Source organism: Bos grunniens, chromosome 14, assembly GCF_055505025.1.
Source record: "Bos grunniens cultivar Pamir isolate PY7600 chromosome 14, Bosgru_T2T1.0, whole genome shotgun sequence".
In the NCBI taxonomy this organism is placed as follows: domain Eukaryota; kingdom Metazoa; phylum Chordata; class Mammalia; order Artiodactyla; family Bovidae; genus Bos; species Bos grunniens.
In genome coordinates this window covers 64,209,398-64,233,788 of record NC_141178.1, presented here as the reverse complement: position 1 = coordinate 64,233,788, position 24,391 = coordinate 64,209,398, and the positions used below count along the sequence as shown (strand labels likewise).

The window sequence follows — 24,391 nt, the reverse complement described above, 5'->3', positions numbered from 1 at the left end:
CTTCTCCATTGGATCTTCCTGACCCAGGGATCAAACCCAAGTTTTCTGCATTGGAAGGTGGATGCTTGACTGCTGAGCCAGCAGGGAAATCCTATAGCTAGTTGATGGAAGAGCTAGTCCTAGAATCTAGTTACACTGGCCTTTGATCTCAGCTGACTGCATGAAAAAAGTGAGCTGAGGGATTTGAATCAGAGATGAGATGGAATTACACATGGGAAATTCAGCAAAACCTGTGGAGTTTTCACTGGGCAGGATTGGGGGAGACAGAACATCATGGAGCAGGACAAAAGTGCTTTGCTTGCCAAGAAGTTTTGATTATACACTTGGCTATGACCCGGAATATAAAGTGCATCTTTTAGACAAATAATCTAGTAATATTTGCTTACACATTATGATTTTCAATGGTACGTCACACCCTCATCTCATTTAATGTTTAAAAGAGTCCTCTCAGGTATGTCGAAAGGGCATCCTTATCCTTTTTTGGCAGATGGGCAAACTGAGATGCAGAAAGTCAACAGAGCTAGTTAAGTGACAAACTCAGGGTTAGAATACCAGGAATGCTTCTAGTCCAATGTGCTCCCTATGGTACCCTGTATGTAACAAGTGTGGGACAAGAGTGGCTAACCAAGTGTATCATGTGATTGCTTCACAGATGCCTTGTGAGGGGTTTCTATCTATCCTGAGAATATTTGGAACCACACTTTTTGGAGTCTCTCTCCTCACTGGAATGATCCTTTCTTATGTTATTGGCTACCAGTTTATCCACACAGATGATTACTATTTATCTTTTGGACCATATGGTGCCTTTTTAGCTTTACATGTTCTTATTCAAAACCTGTTTGCCTTTTTGGAGCACCGGAAAATGAAAAAGTATGTAACTATCCCCGTTAACTTGAACAGAACTGTTGCTCTTTGCATTGCTGCATATCAAGAAGATCCAGACTATTTGCGGAAATGTTTGCAATCTGTGAAAAGGCTAACCTACCCCGGAATTAAAGTTGTCATGGTCATAGATGGAAACTCGGAAGATGACCTTTACATGATGGACATCTTCAGTGAAGTCATGGGCAGGGACCAGTCAGCCACTTATATCTGGAAGAACAACTACCATGTGAAGGGTCCTGGAGAGACAGATGAGTCACACAGAGAAAGCTCACAGCATGTCACCCAGTTGGTCTTGTCCAACAAGAGTATTTGCATCATGCAAAAATGGGGTGGAAAAAGAGAAGTCATGTACACAGCCTTCAGAGCACTGGGGCGAAGTGTGGATTATGTACAGGTAGGTCTCCACATCTGCCAGGACAAATGTATATTTAAATAAAGCATCTTTTGTATCTCTTCAGTCATATGCTATAGCCCATCTTTGTCTCCTCTGGACACAGTACTCCTTTCAGTTCATCTCAAAACAGCCACCAAGGAAGCCCAAGCATACTGGAGTGGGTAGCCTGTCCCTTTTCCAGGGGATCTTCCCAACCCAGGAATTGAACTGGGGTCTCCTGCATTGTAGGCAGATTACTGGGGAAGCCCCATGACTGTTGAAAGCACATTTCAAGAGAGAAAGAGATACAAATCATATAAAATGGTTAAGACAATGAAAACACTTCACTTGTGCAATGTTATAGGTTAGAAATCAAGATTCTTTTGATCAGTAGATCTGTCTCTTTCCCTTTCTTCCCTTTTCTCCCACCTTGGGCCTGTTAAGTCAAATCCAACATTATTTTCCACAATCTTAAAATCAGCCTTGTAAAAAAAATAGAGTCTGTTCCAGCAGAAAGGTCTTGAGAAAATCTACAGGCCCTAAGAAGTTTTTCATGGAGTCTAGGCAAAAAAAGAATGGAGAACACAACTTCGATTTAAAAGGAAAAGGAATTCAAAATTTAGACACAGAGAAAAAGAACAGAAAATTGAAAAAGGGAAAGGGGGGAGGAAAAAACAAGTTTTCAGAGCAAAACCTAAGTCATGTTTATTTCACTCCCCAAATAGCATTACCTCATTCACTGCAACTTGACCTTTGAAAACATTTGTGATGGTGTTTGCTTGTATGAAAATTAGACAGGCTGTGTCTCTCATTAATTCCCTGCCTGCACACTCTTGGGTTTCTCCACTCCTAGTTATCATTGAGGCTTTCTTTTTTAGAGTGTTAGTAGGGTTCCTGTGAGATTTTTTTTTTTTAATGGGGGGTGGGTTATGGAAGTGTTTCTTTTTTTCCCTTGGTTTTATTGAGGTAGCTAGCAATAGAGTGTTTTTACAAAAAATATATAAACAAATCTCATTTAAGAATAGGTTAACACAGGAATTATTACAACATTATAAATCAACTATACATTCATAAAAAAATAGGTGTAGGGATTTTCCTGCTCCTGGGAGTTTTCTAGTTATAATTTTTTACAGAAACTTTTAAGTAGATTTTGGCCATAATTGTATCAAGAAAGGAGAGATATTTCTGGCTTACAAAATCTGATGGACACGTTCCCCTTCTGTTGAAAGCAAAATTCTAGTTTTCAGAGGACCCATTGTGTTCGTTAGGGGCCTTTATGATGCCCAGTGGGTCTCTCTGTGTGTAATGGGAAAAGAATGGGCACTGGGCTTCAGTGTCAACTGACTGAAGTTCTAGTCATAGTAATAGCTGCTGATCTTGAGGAAGACCACCTCCCAAACCTTGGTTACCTGGATACAAGAAACTAATTTCACAAGGGGTTTGAGATCATTATTACAAATCATGTATCCAAGTGGGTTTTACAAAAGTTGCTAATGATGGTATCGTTAACTTTATGAAAAAGCTTGCTGGTAATATTAATACTATTTTTTATATGATCATCTAGTGCTGCTGCTGCTAAGTCGCTTCAGTCGTGTCCGACTCTGTGCGACCCCATAGACAGCAGCCCACCAGGCTCCCCCATCCCTGGGATTCTCCAGGCAAGAACACTGGAGTGGATTGCCATTTCCTTCTCCAATGTATGAAAGTGAAAAGTGAAAATCAAGTCGCTCAGTCATGTCCGACTCTTTGCGACCCCATGGACTATGGCCCACCAGGCTCCTCCATCCATGGGATTTTCCAGGCAAGAGTACTGGAGTGGGGTGCCATTGCCTTCTCTGGATCATCTAGTACTTACTTGAAAATTATGGTCCATGTCAATTCCCACCACAGAGTGAATTTCTTTAATCTTTAAAGAGTTTTGAAGTATTTCTTTTTAAAAATTAATTAATTTTTGGCTGCACTGTGTCCTTACTGAGGCACACACTGAGCAGTGAGGTGGTGCTGCCACGCTTTGTCGTGGTTGCAGGGATTTCTCATTGCCGTGGCTTCTCTCGTTGCAAAGCACGAGCTTTAAGGCATGCAGATTTCAGTAGTTGTGGTAAATGGGCTTAGTTGTTCCTGCATATGGGATCTTACCGGACTGGGGATTGAACCCATGTCCTCTGCACTGGGAGTCTTCCTGCCAACCACTGGACCACCAGGGAAGTCCTGAGGGGTTTCATAAGTTGATACCATCTGTATATTAATCTCTTCTACGGAATTGATAGAATTTCACTCCTAAGTTCTTCTAATTTCTAGAGCTATCACAATTTAAGTAGTTTTAATTAACACAGGACATCTTCACATATTTACCTAGTGCAACTTCAGGCCCAGATGAGAGAATAAAACACTTAAAGGAAAGAGTAACTTGTAAACTTGCAGAGGATTTGAAGAATGAAGTCTAAAAGAAGAGAACATCTATTTTGATACTTTACCTTTAATTCTAGTTAAAACAATTGTTACATTTGTCCTTTCTAATCAAGAAGTTATTGTGTGGGGTTCCTTTTGTTTTTCAACCTGCTCCACCCAAACTGCCTTCTCCCATCATTTTTGTTTTGAATTTTGTTTGTATTCTTGATAATTTGACATTGTACCTGTCCAAGAAAAAATAAAATATAAAATGTTAGAATAGGCTTCCTGCTACAGATGTAATCAGGCTTGAGAACTTCTCTTCCTTCAGGATGAAGCCTCCAGATCTATTGACCTCAGCAGCAACTGGTAACTGGGCCCTGAATCCTTTTTGGACTCTGAGCCCATTCCAACCATTCAAGTAAGGGTAAAAAAATCTTTTGGTATTCTGCGACCAGTAAATTCCATTCATCCTTCATCATATCCCCAAATATTTAACCACTCTGGCCTACAGCAGTGGAAATTACTAAAATGCCAATGTTGTTGTTTTTCAGTCATTAAGTTGTGTCTGAATCCTTTGCGATTCCATGGACAGTAGCCCACCAGGCTCCTCTGTCCACGGGATTTCCCAGGCAAGAATACTGGAGTGGGTTGCCATTACCTCCTCCAGGGGATCTTCCTGACCCAGGGATTAAACTTGTATCTCCTGCATTGGAAGGCAGATTCTTTACTGCTGAGCCACTAGGGAAGCCCAAAATTCAAACATATGTATCAATATAACTGATTCAGTTTGCTGTACACCTGAAATGAATACAACATTGTAAGCCAACTATACATCAATAAAAATTGAAAAGAAAACAAAAACACTGTTCCAGGGTCCAAGAGTTGTAGAGCAGAAGCCCCAAGAAGACCAAGGAGGGAGGGGGTCGAGGTTATCAGCTCCTGAGCATTGCAAGTGCTTGGATGTGGAGTTCAAGTTGTTTAGGGGCAGAAGGAAGCAACGTTCTTCCTAATACACAAGAGAGAATTGAGACTAGGGGAAGAAATTGCCCATCTGCTTATACTTGCTAACCTGGCTGAAGAACACTGCTTAAGTGTTCGGAGAGATGGCCAAAATGATTGGCTTCCAGTTGCAGCTGGATCCTTGGCACTTATCAGCACTCTTTGCACTTGATCTTGAATAGATGTCTTGTTTATTCCTCTCGTGTCTGTTATTTCATGTCTTCGTCACTCTCCTAGGGCCTTACCCAAACTCCTCCCTGTTTGACTACCTGTGATCTTGCCTCCTATGAAAGAGAACAGCAAAAGTACTTACTCTGAAGGCTATCAAGGCCTTCTTTACTCTTTCCTGCTTACAGTTCCAAAGGTACTGACCTTATTTCTTATCTCAAGGCAACCTTCCATCTACCTCCGAAGCGCTGTCAGTTGGCATCCTCTGGTATATTCCAGACCAATTTTTATCAATTATCACCTCTTTGTCTAGCTCTCTCCACTATCATTTCTAGTCTTCTCTACTGATAACTGTCTCAGTTTTACAGTCCCTCAAACAGTTAATATTGACGTGGAATATGGAAGGAAGATTTAGTTTAGGATAAATCCAACATAGTAGCAAATTCAAAAGTGATGCTAGTGGCTCCTTTTGGAGACAGAGAAGATATAAAAACAGAAGAAGAAAAATAACAAAATGAGAAAACAAAGATATACAGAATGAGAAATAAAGAGGAGAATGAGGAAGATTTTCTTAATCTTGAATAATGAGGAAACTTTTTCTTTTCTCTGATCTGCCTAGATACAGTTTAAGGTAGGGCAAAAGTCTTATCTTTTCAAAATATTACTTATGTTAGTTTTTTCATTTGTCTAAATAGCACAAGATTATGGCAGTGTTTTAAAAAATGTAGAAAACCACAATAAGCAAAATTTAAATCATCTGCCACAAAAACTTGACCCAAACAGATTTTTCAAATAAATACTTCCTGGTATATATGTCTTCTATCCTTTTTTAAATTTGAAATTATGTTATATTTGCCATTTTGAATCATACTTTATTCTACAATATCAGAAAACTTTAAGTATCTTGTGACACCTAGATTATTTAATTTCTTTAACATATCTCCTATCACTGAACATGGATTTAATAAGGTAAGTGGCCACCAGTCTGTGTGATGAAGGATAAAAATTGTCTTATGATGTGTGCAATAGGGATTTCCCAGGTATAAAATATACAATAAATTTGAACATTTTTTTCATATTTTTTTTGGCCACTCTTATGGCCGAAAGCAAAGAGGAACTGAAGAGCCTCTTGATGAAAGAGGAGACTGAAAAATCTGGCTTAAAACTCAACATTCAAAAACTAAGATCCTGGCATGACATCCAGGCCCATCACTTCATGGCAAATAGATGGGGGAACAAGGGAAACAGTGAGAGACTTATTTTCTTGGGCTCCAAAATCACTGCAGATGGTAACTGCAGCCATGAAATTAAAAGATGCTTGCTTTTTGGAAGAAAAGCTATGACCAACCTAGACAGCATATTAAAAAGAAGAGACATTACTTTGCCCACAGAGTTATGTCTAGTCTAGTCAATATCTGGTCTGTCCAGTCAAAGCTATGGTTTTTCTAGTAGTCATGTATGGATGTGACAGTTGAACTATAAAGAAAGCTGAGCACTGAAGAATTGATGCTTTTGAACTGTGGTGTTGGAGAAGACTCTTGAGAGTCGCTTGGACTGTCAGGAGAGCCAACCAGTCAATCCTAAAGGAAATCAGTCCTGAACATTCATTGGAGGGACTGCTGCTGAAGCTGAAGCTCGAATACTTTGGCCCCCTGATGTGAAGACTGACTCATTGGAAAAGACCCTGATGCTGGAAAAGGTTGAAGGCAGGAGGAGAAAGGGATAACAGAGGATGAGATGGTTGGATGGCATCACCGACTTGAAGGGCATGAGTTTGAGCAAGGTCTGGGAGTTGGGGATGGACAGGGAGGCCTGCTGTGCTGCAGTCCATGGGGTTGCAAAGAATCCAATATGAGTGAGTGAACTGAACTGATGAACATTTTCTAAAAGGGAAGTATGTAGGAGACATTGTTCATTTTTCAGTTGCTAAGTCATGTCCAACTCTTGCAACCCCATGGACTACAGAACGACATGCTTTCCTGTCCTTCACTATCTCCTGGAGTTCGCTCAAACTCATGTCCATTGTGTTGATGATACCATCCAATCATCTCTCCTCTGTTGCCTCCTTCTCCTGCCCTCAGTCTTTCCCAGCATCAGGGTCTTTTCCAATGAATAAGCTCTTCACATCAAGTGACCAAAGTATTGGAGCTTCAGCATCAATCCTTCCAATGAATATTAAGGGTGATTTCCTTTAGGTTTGACTGGTTTGATCTCCTTGCTCTCCAAGGGACTCTCAAGAGTCTTCTCCAGCACCACAAACTGAAAGCATCAATTCTTTTGTGCTCAGCCTGCTTTATGGTCCAACTCTCATATCCAATCATGACTACTCTAAAACTGTAGCTTTGATTATACAGACCATTATCAGCAAAGTGATGTCTCTACTTCTTAATATGCTCTCTAGGTTTATCTTAGCTTTCCTTCCAAGGAGCAAGCGTCTTTTAATTTCATGGCTGCAGTTACTGTCCGCAGTGATTTTGAAGCTCAAGAAAATAAAATCTGTTACTGTTTTCACTTTTTCCCCACCTATTTGTATGAATTGATGGGACCTGATGCCATGATCTTAGTTTTTTGAATGTTTGGTTTTAAGCCTGCTTTTTCACTCTCCTCTTTCACCCTCCTCAAGAGACTCTTTAGTTCCTCTTGACTTTCTGCCGTTAGAGTGGTATCATCTGCATATCTGAAGCTGTTGATATTTTTCCCAGTAATCTTGGTTCCAGCTTATGAGTCATCCAGGTGGCATTTCCCATGATGTACTCTGCAGAGAAGTTAAATAAGCAGGAAGACAATATACAGCCTTGATGTGCTCCTTTCCCAATTTGGAACCAGCCTATTGTTCCATGTCTGGTTCTAACTGTTGCTTCTTGATCTGCATACAGGTTTTTCAGGAGACAGGTAAGATGGTCTGGTATTCCCATCTCTTTCAGAATTTTCCACAGTTTGTTGTGATCCACAAGGTCAAAAGTTTTAGCATAGTCAACGAAGCAAAATAGATGTTTCTTTCTGAAATTCCCTTGCTTTGTCTATGATCCAACAGATGTTGACAATTTGATCTTTAATTCCTATGTCTTTTTTAAATCCAGCTTGAACATCTATCTGGAAATTCTCAGTTCATGTACTGCTGAAGCCTAGCTTGAAGGATTTTGAGCATAACCTTGATAGCATATTGGGAAGATGCCCTGGAGAAGGGAAAGGCTACCAACTCCAGTATTCTGGTCTGGAAAATTCCATGGACTGTATAGTCCATGGGGTCGCAAAGAGTGGGACATGACTGAGCAACTTTCACTTTCACTTTGTTAGCATGTGAAATGAATGCAAATTTATGATAGTTTGAACATTCTTTGGCATTGCCCTTCTTTGGAGTTGGAATGAAAACTGACCTTTTCCAGTCCTGTGGCCACTGTTGAGTTTTCAAAATTTGCTGACATATTGAGTGCAACATTTTGACAGCATCATTTCACTTTTCATATAGGAGACAACTTTATTATGAATTTAATCTGATAGCATTCTAGCTATCCAAGATTCATTGAGCAGGAGAAAAATAAGACTGAATCATTCATAATAGTAGAGTTGACCAATATTATTTATGAATTTCATTATTGTAAATTAACCTACTATCTAATTTGTATACTACCCCAAAATCAATAGTTGCAGTGCTTTTTAATCATTTTCATGTGTGGAGTGGCAAAAGATTTGTCAGCCAATATTCATGTTCTCTGCTGAAGTCAAACAAGATCATGCATGCCTTCTTGTCTCAGCTTTTGCACAGTAAACAAGTAACTTGTTTAGTCTATTATCATGTTTTTGTTTAAAATGGTCCCCAAGTATAATGTCAAAGTGCTATCTAGTGTTCATAATGCAAGAAAGTTATAAATGCCTTGTGGAGAAAATAGGTCTGTTAGATAAGCTTTCTTCAGGCATGAGTTCTAGTACTGTTGGATGTAAGTTCACTGTTAATGAATCATATGTATGTGTGTGTCTTTGTGTGTGTTTTAAAACAGAAACACAAATTTAAAAAGTTTAGCCAATGATCACTAGACAAAGATGTGATCAGAGACTTGGAGGAGTCAAACCCTGTATTTCAGCTGAAAGAAATTTTTGACATCTACTAATTCATTGTTCATGGACCTTGGTAGGAACATACCTACTGTGAATAACAAGAACTGATTGTATATAACATTTGGTTGATTCTTGTTTTATATAGGAAATCTAAGTGAAATATTCTGAGGGCACATGTTGAGAATTTATGTTGCTTTGTAGTCTTCATTTTATATGACAAGATGGACAGAAAGAAGTTTTGGTTTGTTCTCAGTTTCCTGCGTGCAGACCATGTCCTTTGGTTTTCCCCAGTGTCAAGTTAAGCTCTTCATGAACTGGGGTATTTTCCCCCACAGCTTCTAGCCCAGAGCTGAACAGCCAACCTTTGTGAAGTTATACACTTTTATTAATTGGTGAAGAGACAGGTAGAAATTCTGCTTCTACTAGACTGGTTTTAAGAAGGGCTAGAGTTCTACCCTTCACACACAAACAAATAGATACTATATGTCCGTGAATTTATTTCTTTTCACAGACTACGGTAGATGATGGTTTTCTAGTTGGCACTCTATCACCAAATACATCCAGAAACTGAACTTCTATAAAGAACTCTTTAATCCTGCTATAACAAACCCCTCCCAAGGGATTTCTGAGAGCTTTCGCTTCTGACAGTTAAATTCACCATGTGAACAATCTCTCTCAGAGAACTTCTGGCACTTTGCTGTTGGAAACTGGGAGGCGGGGGGGACCAATTTAAATAAATAGAACCTCAGAAGTTTGGTTAAGTTTAGTCTTTTCAGAGAGACAGTTCCCTTGGTTTGCTTCTGCTCACAAGCAGGTGGAGTTACTTGAACATTAGTTCTAGATTGCCACCTTCCTGTTGTTTTTAGTCTTATTTTAGCTTTCTGGTTTTACCTTTCCTGGCTTGAGTCAATAGAGGTGGGTGTGGCCATAAACTCTTGATGCTGAGAGGTTGAAAGGTGGGTTGAATTTCTGCCTTCACTTTTTACTACCTTAGTGACTGATCTTCCAGGCTTATAACTGTATATTTACAAAACAGTGATAGATAAGGCAAGATCAGAAAAACTTTGCTATTGGAGGAATCTGTCTAGGTTTCTTCCGAGACTTGTGTTAGAGAAATACTATTGATATTTTCTACAGTGGAAAACTTACGCCTCAGTTCAGTTCAGTTGCTCAGTTGTGTCAGACTCTTTGCGACCCCATGGGCTCCAGCATGCCAAGCCTCCCTGTCCATCACAAACTCCCAGAGTTTACCCGAACTCATGTCCATTGAGTCGGTGATGCAATCCAACCATCTCATCCTCTGTTATCCCCTTCTCCTCCTGCCCTCAATCTCTCCCAGCATCAGGGTCTTTTCAAATGAGTCAGCTCTTCGCATCAGGTGGCCAAAATATTGGAGTTTCAGCTTCAACATCAGTCCTTCCATTGAATGCTTAGGACTGATCTCCTTTAGGATGGACTGGTTGGATCTCCTTGCAGTCCAAGAGGCTCTCAAGAGTCTTCTCCAACACCATAGTTCAAAAGCATCAATTCTTCGGTGCTCAGCTTTCTTTATACTCCAACTCTCACATCCATACATGACTACTGGAAAAACCATAGCCTTGACTAGATGGACTTTTGTTGGCAAAGTAATGTCTCCGCTTTTGAATATGCTGTCTAGGTTGGTCATAACTTTCCCTCCAAGGAGTAAGCATCTTTTAATTTCATGGCTGCAGTCACCATCTACAGGGATTTTAGAGCCCCAAAAAACAAAGTCAGCCACTGTTTCTACTGTTTCCCCATTTATTTGCCATGAAGTGATGGGACTGGATGCCATGATCTTAGTTTTCTGAACTTTTTACTTTTATCAACTTTCACTTTTATCAAGAGGCTCTTTAGTTCTTCTGCACTTTCTGTCATAAGGGTGGTGTCATCTGCATATCTGAGGTTATTGATATTTCTCCCGGCAATCTTGATTCCAGCTTGTGCTTCTTCCAGCCCAGCGTTTCTCATGGTGTACTCTGCATAGAAGTTAAATAAGCAGGGTGACAATATACAGCCTTGACGTACTCCTTTTCCTATTTGGAACCAGTCTGTTGTTCCATGTCTAGTTCTAACTGTTGCTTCCTGACCTGCATATGGATTTCTCAAAAAGCAGGTCAGGTGGTCTGGTATTCCCATTTCTTTCAGAATTTTCCACACTTTATCATGATCCACACAGTCAAAGGCTTTGGCATAGTCAATAAAGCAGAAATAGATGTTTTTCTGGAATTCTCTTGCTCTTTCAATGATCCAGTGGATGTTGGCAATTTGATCTCTGGTTCCTCTGCCTTTTCTAAAACCAGCTTGAACATCTGGAAGTTCACAGTTCATGTATTGCTGAAGCCTGGCTTGGAGAATTTTGTGCATTACTTTACTATCAAAATGTGGGCCACTGGAGAAGGGAATGGCAAACCACTTCAGTATTCTTGCCTTGAGAACCCCATGAACAGTGTGAAAAGGCAAAAAGATAGGACACTGAAAGATGAACTCCCCAGGTGGGTAGGTGCCCAATATGTTACTGGAGATCAGTGGAGATATAACTCCAGAAAGAATGAAGGGATGGAGCCAAAGCAAAAACAACAGCTGGTTGTGGATGTGACTGGTGATAGAAGCAAGGTCCAATGTTGTAAACAGCAATATTGCAAAGGAACTTGGAATGTTAGGTCCATGAATCAAGGCAAATTGGAAGTGGTCAAACAAGAGATGGCAAGAGTGAATGTCGACATTCTAGGAATCAGCAAACTCAAATGGACTGGAATGGGTGAATTTAACTCAGATGACCATTATATCTACTACTGTGAGCAGGAATCCCTTAGAAGAAATGGAGTAGCCATCATAGTCAACAGAAGAGTCTGAAATGCAGTACTTGGATGCAATCTCAAAAAGGACAGAATGATCTCTGTTCGTTTCCAAGGCAAATTTATGCCTACGTGTTGTCTATTTTTTTTTTTTCCCCTAGAAAAGTGAGAACATACTGGACCAATATAGAAAGATAAGAAAATAAAAACTGGGTTTTATTTAGAAAATATATTTATCATGCTTCTAAATAAGCAATATAAAAGTAAAAATTAGAAGTTAACCCTGAAATTGATATAATTTAGGTCAATCTAGAGAGGTGATGTTTACTTTTTATAACTGGATACCCTATCTACTCCTTAAGTCAGTGGTCCTCAACCTTTTTGGCACCAGGGACCAGTTTTGCTGAAGAAAATTTTTCCACAGACTGGACGGCGGGGGGGATGGTTTGGGCATGATTCAAGCATTCAACATTTATTGTGCACTTTAATTCTGTTATTATTACATCTGTTCTACCTTAGATCCTCAGGCATTAGATCCCAGAGTTTGGGGACCCCTGCCTTAAGTCATATAATGCATTTAAATTATTCTAATAATGCATTTAATTTGCTGTTTTCACCAAGTATTTTTTTTATTTGTAAATAATCTCTTCAGAAAAAAACTATAATTAGTAAAATTGAAACACATGCATTTTTAAAATGTTGGGATTCCTTAGTTAATTATGTGAGGGTGTCATGCCAAATATGTGTAAACTCCACTTCACCTGTGAGGCTTTATGCTTCTACAGATTGTTTTCTTAGTTTTTTTTCAAAACTGGCATATCAAATCCCTACTATTTTTATGAAGTAGTGAGAGAACTATAAAAATAATTACATTTGGTATAAACAGTTAGGCTAAATCTTGATTAAATTCCATCCAGGACTGCCATACTTGGGAATTACAGATAACACCTCCATCTGCCAACCATGATATTTATTGTTTGGATGGGGAAGTTTCTACCAAAAAGTAGATTGTTTCAGGCAAAGTCATCTTCTTTTGGGAGAAGCTAGGGGGTCAGTCAGGCAGATTTCTTCACTGGTGCTGACCAGGTAATTCCAGTTTGACGGCTTAAACATCACATTCTTTGGAGAGGCTTAAATTACAATTAGGTTCAATATTAAGTCTTGATTTGCTGACATGGGCTAAGCACAACTGAATCCATTTTGGGCCTATTGCTTCTTTTTAACAATTCCCATATTTAGATCAGACTCTCAGCTTAACTGGAGAAGGCAGTGGCAACCCACTCCAGTACTCTTGCCTGGAAAATCCCATGGACAGAGGAGCCTGGTAGGCTGCAGTCCATGGGGTCGCTAAGAGTTGGACATGACTGAGCGACTTCACCTTCCCTTTTCACTTTCCTGCATTGGAGAAGGAAATGGCAACCCACTCCAGTGTTCTTGCCTGGAGAATCCCAGGGACGGGGGAGCCTGGTGGGCTGCCGTCTATGGGGTCGCACAGAGTCGGACATGACTGAAGCGACTTAGCAGCAGCACAGCAGCTCAGCTTAACAGGGCTTTCCAAAGCAGGAGAATCTGCCTCCCAGTGCAAGAGATATAACAGGTGTGGGTTCAACTCTGGATCGGGAAGCTCCCCTGGAGGAGGAAATGACAACCCATTCCAGTATTCTTGCCTGGAGAATCCCATGGACAGAGGAGCCTGGGCTACAGTCCATGGGGTCACAAAGTGTTGAACATGACTGCATGCCTGAGTACAGTGCAGCAGCACTCAGCTTAACAGAGACATGATCAAATTTTAAGGAATTGTTCTTTAAAAAACCTAGGAAGTGCTCTTTAGGAACATTTGCTTGGCAGTAAGTGACTGTGAACATGGCATTTAAAGTTTTGAAAGAATACAACGTACCAGGGAGAGTATGATGACTATTATAAAAAGGATAATTCCCAATGTGGATTTTAGGACCAGGATCCCCAAGACCCAAGCCAATCAAAATCAAATAAGTTCATTTTAAATAGTGCTGCAGTGAACTTTAGGGTACATGTGTTTTTTGAATTGTGATTTTCTCAGGGTATATGCCCAGGAGTGGGATTTCTGGGTCACATGATAATTCTATTTTTAATTTTTTCAAGAACCTCCATACTGTTTTCCATAGTGGCTGGATCTTATGAAGTGAAGTAAGTCAGAAAGAGAAAAGCTAATATCATATATTAAAGGATGTACATGAAATCTAGAAAATTAGTACAAATGAACTTAGTTCCAGGGCAGGAATAGAGACACAGACATAGAGAATGGGCATGTGGACACAAGGAGTAAGGAGAGGGTAGGATGAATTGGGAGCTTAGGTTTGACATCAATACACTGCCATGTATAAAATAAATAGCTAGTGGGAACCTGCAGTATAGTATACAGAGCTCAGCTTGGTGCTCTCTGATGACCTAGAGGGGTGCAATGGGGGCATGGGGTGGGAGAGAGGTCCAGGGAGGGATATATGTATCCATATAGCTGATTCACTTCATTGTACAGCAGAAACATACACAACACTCTATAGCAACTATATGCATTTAAAAAAAAAGAAGTGAAAAAAAGAGAATGAATTAAAAAAATCAAGTAAGTCCAAGAAAAGACCCCATTGAAAGAATCTTTTTAAGCCAAGTGTTTTGCTCAGTGATCTTATGTAACTGAGTTTCCATTTCCCCAGAAGTGTTAATGCAGGTAGTTTTGACCACAACACTGCCATGTGCCTTCCGTGTAGGCAATCATAAACCCAAGGAAAATGATGACCACAATTAAGGTAAATACTATCTGGTCACATATCACTTCCACTAAGCTGGCACTGTTAATGAATTACAGCATGATGAACAGACTCAAGCCAATACCAGAGTACTGAAAGGAAAGAAAAAGAAAAATACAGTGTTTCACTTTTAGTTAAGCTATAAAGGTTTTGATCTGGTATCTTGGGTGGAAGAAAATTATGTTGATGTCAGCTACTTCTCTTTCTCATCAACTTGATTTTGAGGTTTCTAGCTAGTGTGAAGTTTCTAGAGTCTGAAGGAGACCTTCTTAATGTAGAGATGTGGACCTAAGGTTCTAGTTCTTGAAGTTTGGCTGCCATCTGTATGTATAGTGGGGAAAACCTGGTACAGTCCCTTCTAGGAGATTTAAGGGCAGTCTTTGTTCTTAGTGACTGCAAAGAAAATGAGTGGGAGAAAATTGGCAACGTTCATTTGGAGAGTCTTAGCCATATATTTGAGGAAACTAGAAGAATTCTGGATTTAATCCAGTTTATAGGTATGTAACAAAGCCTCTGATGCAATTAACAGGACTAGAATCTAATGTCTGGGCTTTCCTGATAGCTCAGGTGGTAAAGAATCTGCCTGCAATGCAGGAGACCTGGGTTCAATCCCTGGGTTGGGAAGATCTGCTGGAGAAGGGAAAGGCTACCCACTCCACTATTCTAGCCTAGAGAATTCAATGGACTGTATAGTCCATGGGTCTACAAAGGTACAAACAGATATGTCTGTTAGGGGTTCATGATATAGAAAAATCCCAACAATTTTCTTGGTTTCAAAATTGCAGTTTTTGACTCATATAAAGATTTTTTTAAGAACAACAATTAGAATTACTACAACTGCTTCAGTTAATTTACATCTGCTTTTATGTACAAAGGCCTCGAAGAATACTTAAGACTCTAGAATAAAGAATGAAGGCTATGCAGGTTCCCTGTCTGACTGAGTGCCATTTGCCAAGTTAAGATCATATGGACATCTTGCTTCAGAATTATACAACTAATTTCAAGAGAATTACTTTCCTGTATTTTATTCACTATATTAAAATGGAGGGGAAATCACGGTTAAACATGCCTCCCTTTCAATACTATCTCAGAAAATTTTGATATCTTTTAGATTGTGGGACAAGTTGCCTAAAAGTAAAAGTTGCTCCATTGTGCCTGACTCTTTGTGGCCCCATGGACTGTAGCCTGCCAGGCTCCTCTGTCCATGGAATTTTCCAGGCAAGAATACTGGAGTGGGTAGCCATTCCCTCCTCCAGAAGATCTTGCCAACCCAGGGATTGAACCCAGGCCTCCCGCACTGGGGGTGGATTCCTTACTGTCTGAGCCACCAGGGAAGCTCTAAAATCCTTAGTTAAAGCAATTATAAAAAAAAAAAAAAGACATCTTGAGTGACATGGTATTTTCCGAATCCTGGAAACCTAGGATGTTGCCTAAGACATGAGACTTTCATTGCTAAAATTGGGAGCAACCATAGCAAACTAGGAAAAGCAGGTCACTTCGCAAGATATTCCTGGTCCATCATTTCAGCTGTTCTAGCCAACAATGTCATTAACTTAAATACTGAGCTTGCTGAAAAGCAAGCTTTTTTTTTTTTTTTGTATTGGGGCCATGATATAACAAATTCTGTCAGCCCTCTGATACTTACTTATTAAGACTTAGTGACAGTAATACTGAAAATATAATATATATGCCCAATTAACTGGACATGGAACAACAGACTGGTTCCAAATAGGAAATGGAGTACGTCAAGGCTATATATTGTCACCCTGCTTATTTAACTTATATGCAAAGTACATCATGAGAAACGCTGGACTGGAAGAAACACAAGCTGAAATCAAGATTGCTGGGAGAAATATCAATAACCTCAGATATGCAGATGACACCACCTTTATGGCAGAAAGTGAAGAAGAACTAAAAAGCCTCTTGATGAAAGTGAAAGAGGAGAGTGAAAAAGTTGGCTTAAAGCCCAATATTCAGAAAACGAAGATCATGGCATCTGGTCCCATCACTTCAGGGGAAATAGATGAAGAAACAGTGGAAACAGTGTCAGACTTTCTTTTTTTGGGCTCCAAAATCACTGCAGATGGTGATTGCAGCCATGAAATTAAAAGACACTTACTCCTTGGAAGAAAAGTTATGACCAACCTAGATAGCATATTGAAAAGCCAGAGACATTACTTTGCCAACAAAGGTCCACCTAGTCAAGGCTATGGTTTTTCCAGTGGTCATGTATGGATGCGAGAGTTGGACTGTGAAGAAAGCTGAGCGCTGAAGAATTGATGCTTTTGAACTGTGGTGTTGGAGAAGACTCTTGAGAGTCCCATGGACTGCAAGGAGATCCAACCAGTCCATTTTAAAGGAGATCAGCCCTGGGTGTTCTTTGGAAGGAATGATGCTAAAGCTGAAACTCCAGTACTTTGGCCACCTCATGCAAAGAGTTGACTCATTGGAAAAGACTCTGCTGCTGGGAGGGCTTGGGGGCAGGAGGAGAAGGGGACAACAGAGGATGAGATGGCTGGATGGCATCACCGACTCGATGGACGTGAGTTTGAGTGAACTCCGGGAGATGATGATGGACAGGGAGGCCTGGTGTGCTGCGATTCATGGGGTAGCAAAGAGTCGGACATGACTGAGCGACTGAACTGTACTGAACTGATAGTAGGAAAGATTGAAGGTGGGAGGAGAAGGGGACGACAGAGGATGAGATGGTTGGATGGCATCACTGACTCAATGGACATGAATTTGAGTAAGCTCTGGAAGTTGGTGATGGACAGGGAAGCCTTTTGTGCTGCAGCCCATGGGGTCCAGAGTCAGACATGACTGAGCGACTGAACTGAACTGGACTGAACTTAGACTATAGGGAGTATAATCAATTGTCTTTAATGTTTCATTCACTTTTTAATTTTTCTATGTAGGTCTGTGATTCAGACACCATGCTTGACCCTGCCGCAACTGTGGAGATGGTAAAAGTTTTAGAAGTAGACCACAAGGTTGGAGGTGTTGGGGGAGATGTCAAGGTGCGTATGGCTTCACTTTTTGCATGGGTCACTTTTAGAAGCAAAAATGACCCCTTGAACATACATTTACTCCACACCAAACTCTGTGCCAGGTATTGGTTCTGGGGCTGGAGACACATTAGAATGTGCTTCGGACATACTTTACTGTGTCTTCTTTTGTCTAAATTGAAATAATTTATGATTTCTTTGCTTAATCCTGGGTTATAACCCATGTATTTAGTGGCTGATAAGTTATATAAAACATAATGTGTGTATTAGTCACTCAGTCATGTCCAACTCTTTGCGACCCCATGGACTGTAGCCTACCAGGGTCCTCCATCCATGGGATTTTCCAGGCAAGAGTACTGGAGTAGACTGGGTTGGTTGCCATTTCCTTCTCCAGGGGATCTTCCTGACCCAGGGACTGAACTCGGGTCTCCCGCATTGCAGGAAGTCTCTTTACTGTCTGAGCCACCAGGGAAGCCCAAAAATATAATGTGTGTGTACTGTTTCCACCATATCTTCTTGAGCCATAACTTAATGTTCTGATAAGATGATATTGGAACTCACTTAATACAAGGATTAAACAAAATGGAAGTATGGCAGGAATGGATTTTATATTGTATACCTATGTCTTTAAAACTTGTGGTTTTCCAATTATTTATTTCACATTATTTGCTATCAATGGGGAAAGAGTGAAACCAATATTAACGAAGGTGATTTGAAATGTGTGGGATAGTGAAATATATATGTGAAAGTATGTGAGGTTTAAATGAGTTCTTTGTGAAAGTGCAATTAGTTTTTAGCAAAAGACAAGAAGCATATGGAAGTTTGATTTAAATTTAGGTATCGCATTACTGTACAATCCATATTTATATGCATAGTGATAGTGAAGGCAAAGAAGATGCACCAGGTGGACTAAGAAATAGCCTGATGATAGAAGAGAAGCAAGCAAAATTCCACTGAAACTGAACAAAGTTGAGATAGAGGAGATAATTATGAAATATTGCCAGAAAAACAATGTTCAACAAACTGTATACAGAGCCTTATTACAGGATTCAAGTTTTGGGTAGAGAACACAGGAAACCATTTTATCACTGGCATTGCAAAAAACTAGGGAAGAAGGAGAAGGAAAAGCAGCAGAATTGCATACTGGAGATTAACCAGAGCAGAAGAAAACAGGACTTACCAATTTTCAAATATTGAATGGTAAGGAAGAGGGGGAGAGAATTTAGGAACTGAGAATTAAGGCTAAAGAAACCCGACAATATTATAAAAAGAACAGGAAGAAAAATCATAGTGAAAAGAGTACAGAGAGTGATAGAATAGAAAAAAAATTTTATTATCTAGTCCCAATACATGCAATCCACTTATAAAATTAATCCAGTAATAAAGAATCAAAGAAAATAAAATATAACTGTGTCAAAAATAGGGAGAAAGCCAAAATAGGCAAACAAAATAACAAAACACACTAGGTAGTAACCTCAGGATGGTGCAGCTTTTACTGGCATTTTCAGCAGATTTACCTTTATGTAATTATTTTTACTTCCTTTTATTTTCCTTGCAGATTTTAAACAAGTATGATTCCTGGGTCTCCTTCCTCAGCAGTGTGAGATACTGGATGGCTTTTAACATAGAAAGGGCCTGTCAGTCTTATTTCGGATGTGTCCAGTGCATTAGCGGACCTCTGGGAATGTACAGAAACTCCTTACTGCATGAATTTGTGGAAGACTGGTACAATCAAGAATTTATGGGCAGCCAATGTAGTTTTGGAGATGACAGGCATCTAACGAACCGGGTGCTGAGTCTGGGCTATGCAACGAAATACACAGTTCGATCCAAGTGCCTTACTGAAACACCTAAGGAATATCTCAGATGGTTAAACCAGCAGACCCGCTGGAGCAAGTCGTACTTCCGAGAGTGGCTGTACAATGCGTTGTGGTTTCATAAACATCACTTGTGGATGACCTATGAAGCCGTCATCACTGGGTTCTTCCCTTTCTTTCTCATTGCCACGGTAATCCGGTTCTTCTACAGGGGTAATGTTTGGAACATCCTCCTCTTATTGTTAACCATCAAGTTAGTGGCTCTTATAAAGTCATCCTTTGCTATCTGCCTTAGAGGAAACATTGTTATGGTCTTCATGTCCTTCTACTCAGTGTTATACATGTCAAGTTTACTTCCTGCTAAGATATTTGCAATTGTGACAATAAACAAAGCTGGGTGGGGCACATCTGGAAGGAAAAAAATTGTTGCTAATTTTGTGGGACTCATTCCAGTATCGGTCTGGTCTATAATCCTCCTGGGTGGTTTGATTTTCACCATTTATGAGGAAGTTAGAAAGCCATTCCCAGAATCCAAAAAGAAAGCTCTAGTTATTGCTTTATCCATCTATGCATGCTATTGGGTTGTGTTTTTGATGCTCTATGCGGTTTTTGTCAAGAGATGCGGCAGGTGGAAGAAGAAAGAGCAGTACGACATGATGCTTGATGTATAATCTTACACTGAAGTCTGCAGACGTTCACAAAACCTTCTTCCTCTAGGAACTATACTGATTGTACAGAATTGTGGAATCAGATGATGGCAACAAAGGAAACATATCACTGTTTCTGGGACAACTGAGAGTAGCATTGGCAGATATACACAGCCATGTGTAAAAAAGATAGCCAGTGTGAACCTGTTGTTTTACACAGGGAGCTCAGCTTGCTCTATAATGACTTAAAGGGGTACAGTAGGGGGTTGTGGTGGGAGGAAGTCTCAAGAGGGAGGGGATATATGTATTAATGTATTTATGGTTGACTTATGTTGTACAGCAGAGACTAACACAACATTGTAAACTCCATTTACAAATAAATTTGAAAATAAATTTTTAAAAATTGGTTTTATTTTGATTCGACCAAATTTTTATACCTCATCAATAAGAAGCAGCTCAGATTTAAGCTGTTATTTCTATAAAAATGAGAAGAATTTTTGTGTATGCAATTTCCCCTACAGTACATCCACCAAACAGTGTTTTGGCCTGCTGCTGCTGCTGCTGCGTTGCTTCAGTCATGTCCAACTCTGTGCGACCCCATAAACGGCAGCCCACCGGGCTCCCCCATCCCTGGGATTCTCCAGGCAAGAACACTGGAGTGGGTTGCCATTTCCTTCTCCAATGCAGGAAAGTGAAAAGTGAAAGTGAAGTCCCTCAGTCATGTCCGACTCTTAGTGGCCTCATGGACTGCAGCCTATGAGGCTCCTCCATCCATGGGATTTTCCAGGCAAGAGTACTGGAGTGGGGTACCACTGCCTTCTCTGGTGTACCTCGCTAGCCACGCTTTATGTGGGTTATCGTGGAAGAAAAGGATTTTGGAAACGCAAGGAAAACTTCTTTCAACAAATACAACCTCTGTGTTTAAAACAGATAACCAATAAGGACCTAGTGTATAGCACAGGGAATGCTGCTCAATGTTCTGTAAAAAACTCAATGGGAAAAGAATTTGAAAAAGAACAGATACAGACATGTATATAACAACCATTTTGCTGTACACCAGAAACTGACACAACATTGTTAATCTGCTGCTGCTGCTGCTGCTGAGTCACTTTAGTCATGCCCGACTCTGTGCGACCCCAGAGATAGCAGCCCACTAGTCTCCCCTGTCCCTGGGATTCTCCAGGCAAGAACACTGGAGTGGGTTGCCGTTTCCTTCTCCAATGCATGAAAGGGAAAAGTGAAAGGGAAGTCGCTCAGTCGCATCCGACTCTTCGTGACCCCATGGACTGCAGCCTACCAGGCTCCTCCGTCCATGGGATTTTCCAGGCAAGAGTACAGTTTGGATAAATGCAATTCAATACATCATTTTGTTTTGTAGCCTCAGTATACCTAATCTTATTTATGCACTAAACTTATTTAACCTGACTTTCTTTTTTTCGGCTTTCTAGTTTACTTTACATGTTTGTATGAGGTTTATACGGTTGAGTTGGATAAACTATAATAAACATAAATCATGTAGATTAAAGATTGGCAGATCCAGCTCTGTCCTCTTTTACATTCTAGGGAGGATTTTTTTCTGAATTACACAGATAATTTTTTCATTTCTCCTGTTCTTGGCCTGCACAAATATGCTTACACACTTACATTTATATTAAGGTTTTCTTTTTTTAAAAAATGTACATTCAGATCTTCTGCCCAATGTTTAAAAATTATTTATTTATCTATTTTTGGCTGCACTGGGTCTTCACTGATGTGCACTGGCTTTCTTTAGTTGCAGCAAGCAGGGGTGACTCTTCGTTGTGGTGTGTGGGGTTCTCACTGTGGTAGCAGTAGCTCCTCTGGTTGCATAGCATGGACTGTAGATGGTGGGCTCAGGAGTGTGGTGCATGGGCTTAGTTGCTCCTTGGATTGTGGAGTCTTCCTGGACCAAGTATTGAACCTGTGTCCCCTGTATTTGCAGGGAGATCCTTAACCACTGGACCATCAGGGAAGCCCTCCATCAAGGTTTAATGTCAAGAATTAGCACATAAAAATAGATGCACCTGGTACAATTAGCCTGGCTACTCCAGAGCTTCAATTTTCCAGTTTGACGTTTGAAATGACTCATCTTGCCCTGTGACTAGTGTTGTGCAGAATTACGTTAAAAACAAAAACTAGATTTCTTGGTTTGCTTCCTCTTGCACAGACTTTGCCCTTTTTCTTTATCTTGGTTTGCATTTTACTCTAAAACCTGAAATGACTTTTTCTTCCCCCTCTCCATATTTACTTGTCAAAATTCTTCAACATCCTTCATTCAAGGCATAATTTTTCTACCATTTTCTTCCCCAAATACCTCAGCTTAAAAGGTTTTTTTACTCCCCTTCACTCTTATACTTCATTTTATTTCTACCATGCAGCTCTGTTTTTTTTTTTTTCTTCTGCCTTATGTTATGAATATCAGTGCACATGATAATATCCTGGAACACTAAAAGTTTTTGAATCTGATGCTACATTTTCAGCATTTTTGAGTCCTCTGTGGTGGCTAGTAGAGTCAAGGGTTCAATATAATTCGGTGAATAAGTAGGTGAACGCCTGAAAGAAGGACGTTCAGGATGAACTCAAGTAATGAATCTTCTTTGAGGGGAGTCTGGCGTTTTTCTCAATTAGCTTACAGGAAAGGCTGTGAAGGCTGCGCTTCAGATTGGGCCAGTGGACTGATACCTGCGTCAGGGGAAAGAGAGTTACCCTGGCACTGTCTACTAAGTTAAGACATTCACTCAACAGACAGACTTTGAGTGTGATTGTGTGCCAAACTTCTGGGATTTCAAAAATAAGAAATGATGCCTGCTTTTAAGGAATTCTTTGAATTTCTCCAGCAAGCCAGGCTTCAACACTTCTGTGGGCATTTCCAAAAGCTCTTCCCAACCAAACTTCCTTCCCTCTATTACCTTTAATTAACTCTTTTGTTGTTTTTTTTGTTTGTTTATTTGCTTTGGTCGCAAGAAGAGGTTTGTAGGATCCTGTTTCCTGACCAGGGATCGAATCTGAGACCCCTGCAGTAGAAGCTTGAAGTCTCAATCAACAGATCTGCAGGGAAGTTCCCCAAATTAACTCTTATTCCATCCTTCAACCGCACTTTAGTCATATTTTCTCAGGCACTCCTTCCATGATTATTTCTCTATTATATTCTCCTATGAACATTGTCATACTTATTTTTAATTTTCCTTCTATGATTCCTTGTTTGATATCTGTCTCTCTCATTATAGGATAAACTCAATGGAAGAAGGAAATGCGTGAGATTTTTTAAGCATCCCATCCTCTGAGTCTAGTGTAGTTTGTCACGTGGTAGGAGCTCAATAAAAACTTGTGGACTGAATAAATGGGTGAAGGAATGAAATTCCCAGTACAGCTTATGAAACAGCCTGAGTCTGATTTCTGTAAAAAAAAAAAAAAGAAAAAGAAAAATCTCCGAACTTTTCATTTGTAAAGAATTCCTTTATACCTGGATAGACAAATGACTTAGATGGCAGAGTTTCATCAGTTTAGGGAAAGGAACATTTATGGGTAGGAAGCTCTTTCTTAGCTATGAGAAAGGTAAAGTGATAATTCACTAGGATTTCTATAAAGATTTATAGACACTGGAAAAAAATCTTATTCTTAATAAGTTAAAAGTTAAGTGCTGCATTTCCTATTGTGGTATGTGGTTCATGTTTTCTCTGATAAAATTTGGATAAGTATTTCTGACACCTGTTCCTGTGTTACCTGTTTTCCTAGATTATGGAGCTAATCCCATTATTGAAGAAAAGCATTTTCTTTTTTATTTCTCTTTTATTATCTTTTATTTCTCTTTTATTATCTTTCTGATAATACATTTTGTCTTCAAAACACAAAATATACATGTGTATTAATATATGATTAATAGTTGCTTAAAAACAGCACATGTACATCAAATATATTTGTGGAAACATCTGTTTGCAAGACTAAGTCTCATTTGTCAACGAACTCAACTCAGATTACCACCTTCTCCTGAAATCTTAATGCAAGTTTGTGTGCTCGGCATGCAGTGAGGACAACCAAACTGAAAAGGTGGGGTTTGGAGCTGAGAAAGTTTTATTGCAAAGTGGGGCAAGGAGACAAGATGCCTCATGCCCTTAAGGGCCCTGAAGTCCCAGAAGGGTTTTGGCAAAGCACTTTAAAAAGCCAGATGAGGGAGTAGGGGGTCACAGGCTGATGTCACAGGGGTTAATTTTATCAGTCCTTAGGCTCCAGGAGGCCTGGGGCTCTATGTTGCTGGTTGCCAAGTAGTTTGCATCTTCCGTGTGTGGGAGAGGGAGGGGTTTTTACATTTGCAAAACAATGCAGGAGATGAACATTAATTACTATTATCTAGCTACTTCAGAATCCTAGGGATGTGGAGCCTGGTGGGCTGCCGTCTATGGGGTCACACAGGGTCGGACATGACTGAAGCGACT

The 24,391-nt window shown here is 40.0% G+C and overlaps 1 protein-coding gene across 1 annotated transcript; it reads left to right on the top strand.

Moving 5' to 3' along the window:
* The first annotated feature begins 652 nt into the window (after window positions 1–652).
* Window positions 653–20,099, top strand: LOC147359553 (hyaluronan synthase 2-like). The gene is made up of 3 exons (XM_086335482.1): window positions 653–1,279; window positions 17,387–17,488; window positions 19,035–20,099. The coding sequence occupies exons 1-3, from the start codon at window positions 653–655 to the stop codon at window positions 19,962–19,964; spliced, it is 1,659 nt and encodes a 552-aa protein (XP_086191608.1). The 3' UTR covers window positions 19,965–20,099.
* Window positions 20,100–24,391: the final 4,292 nt, after the last annotated feature.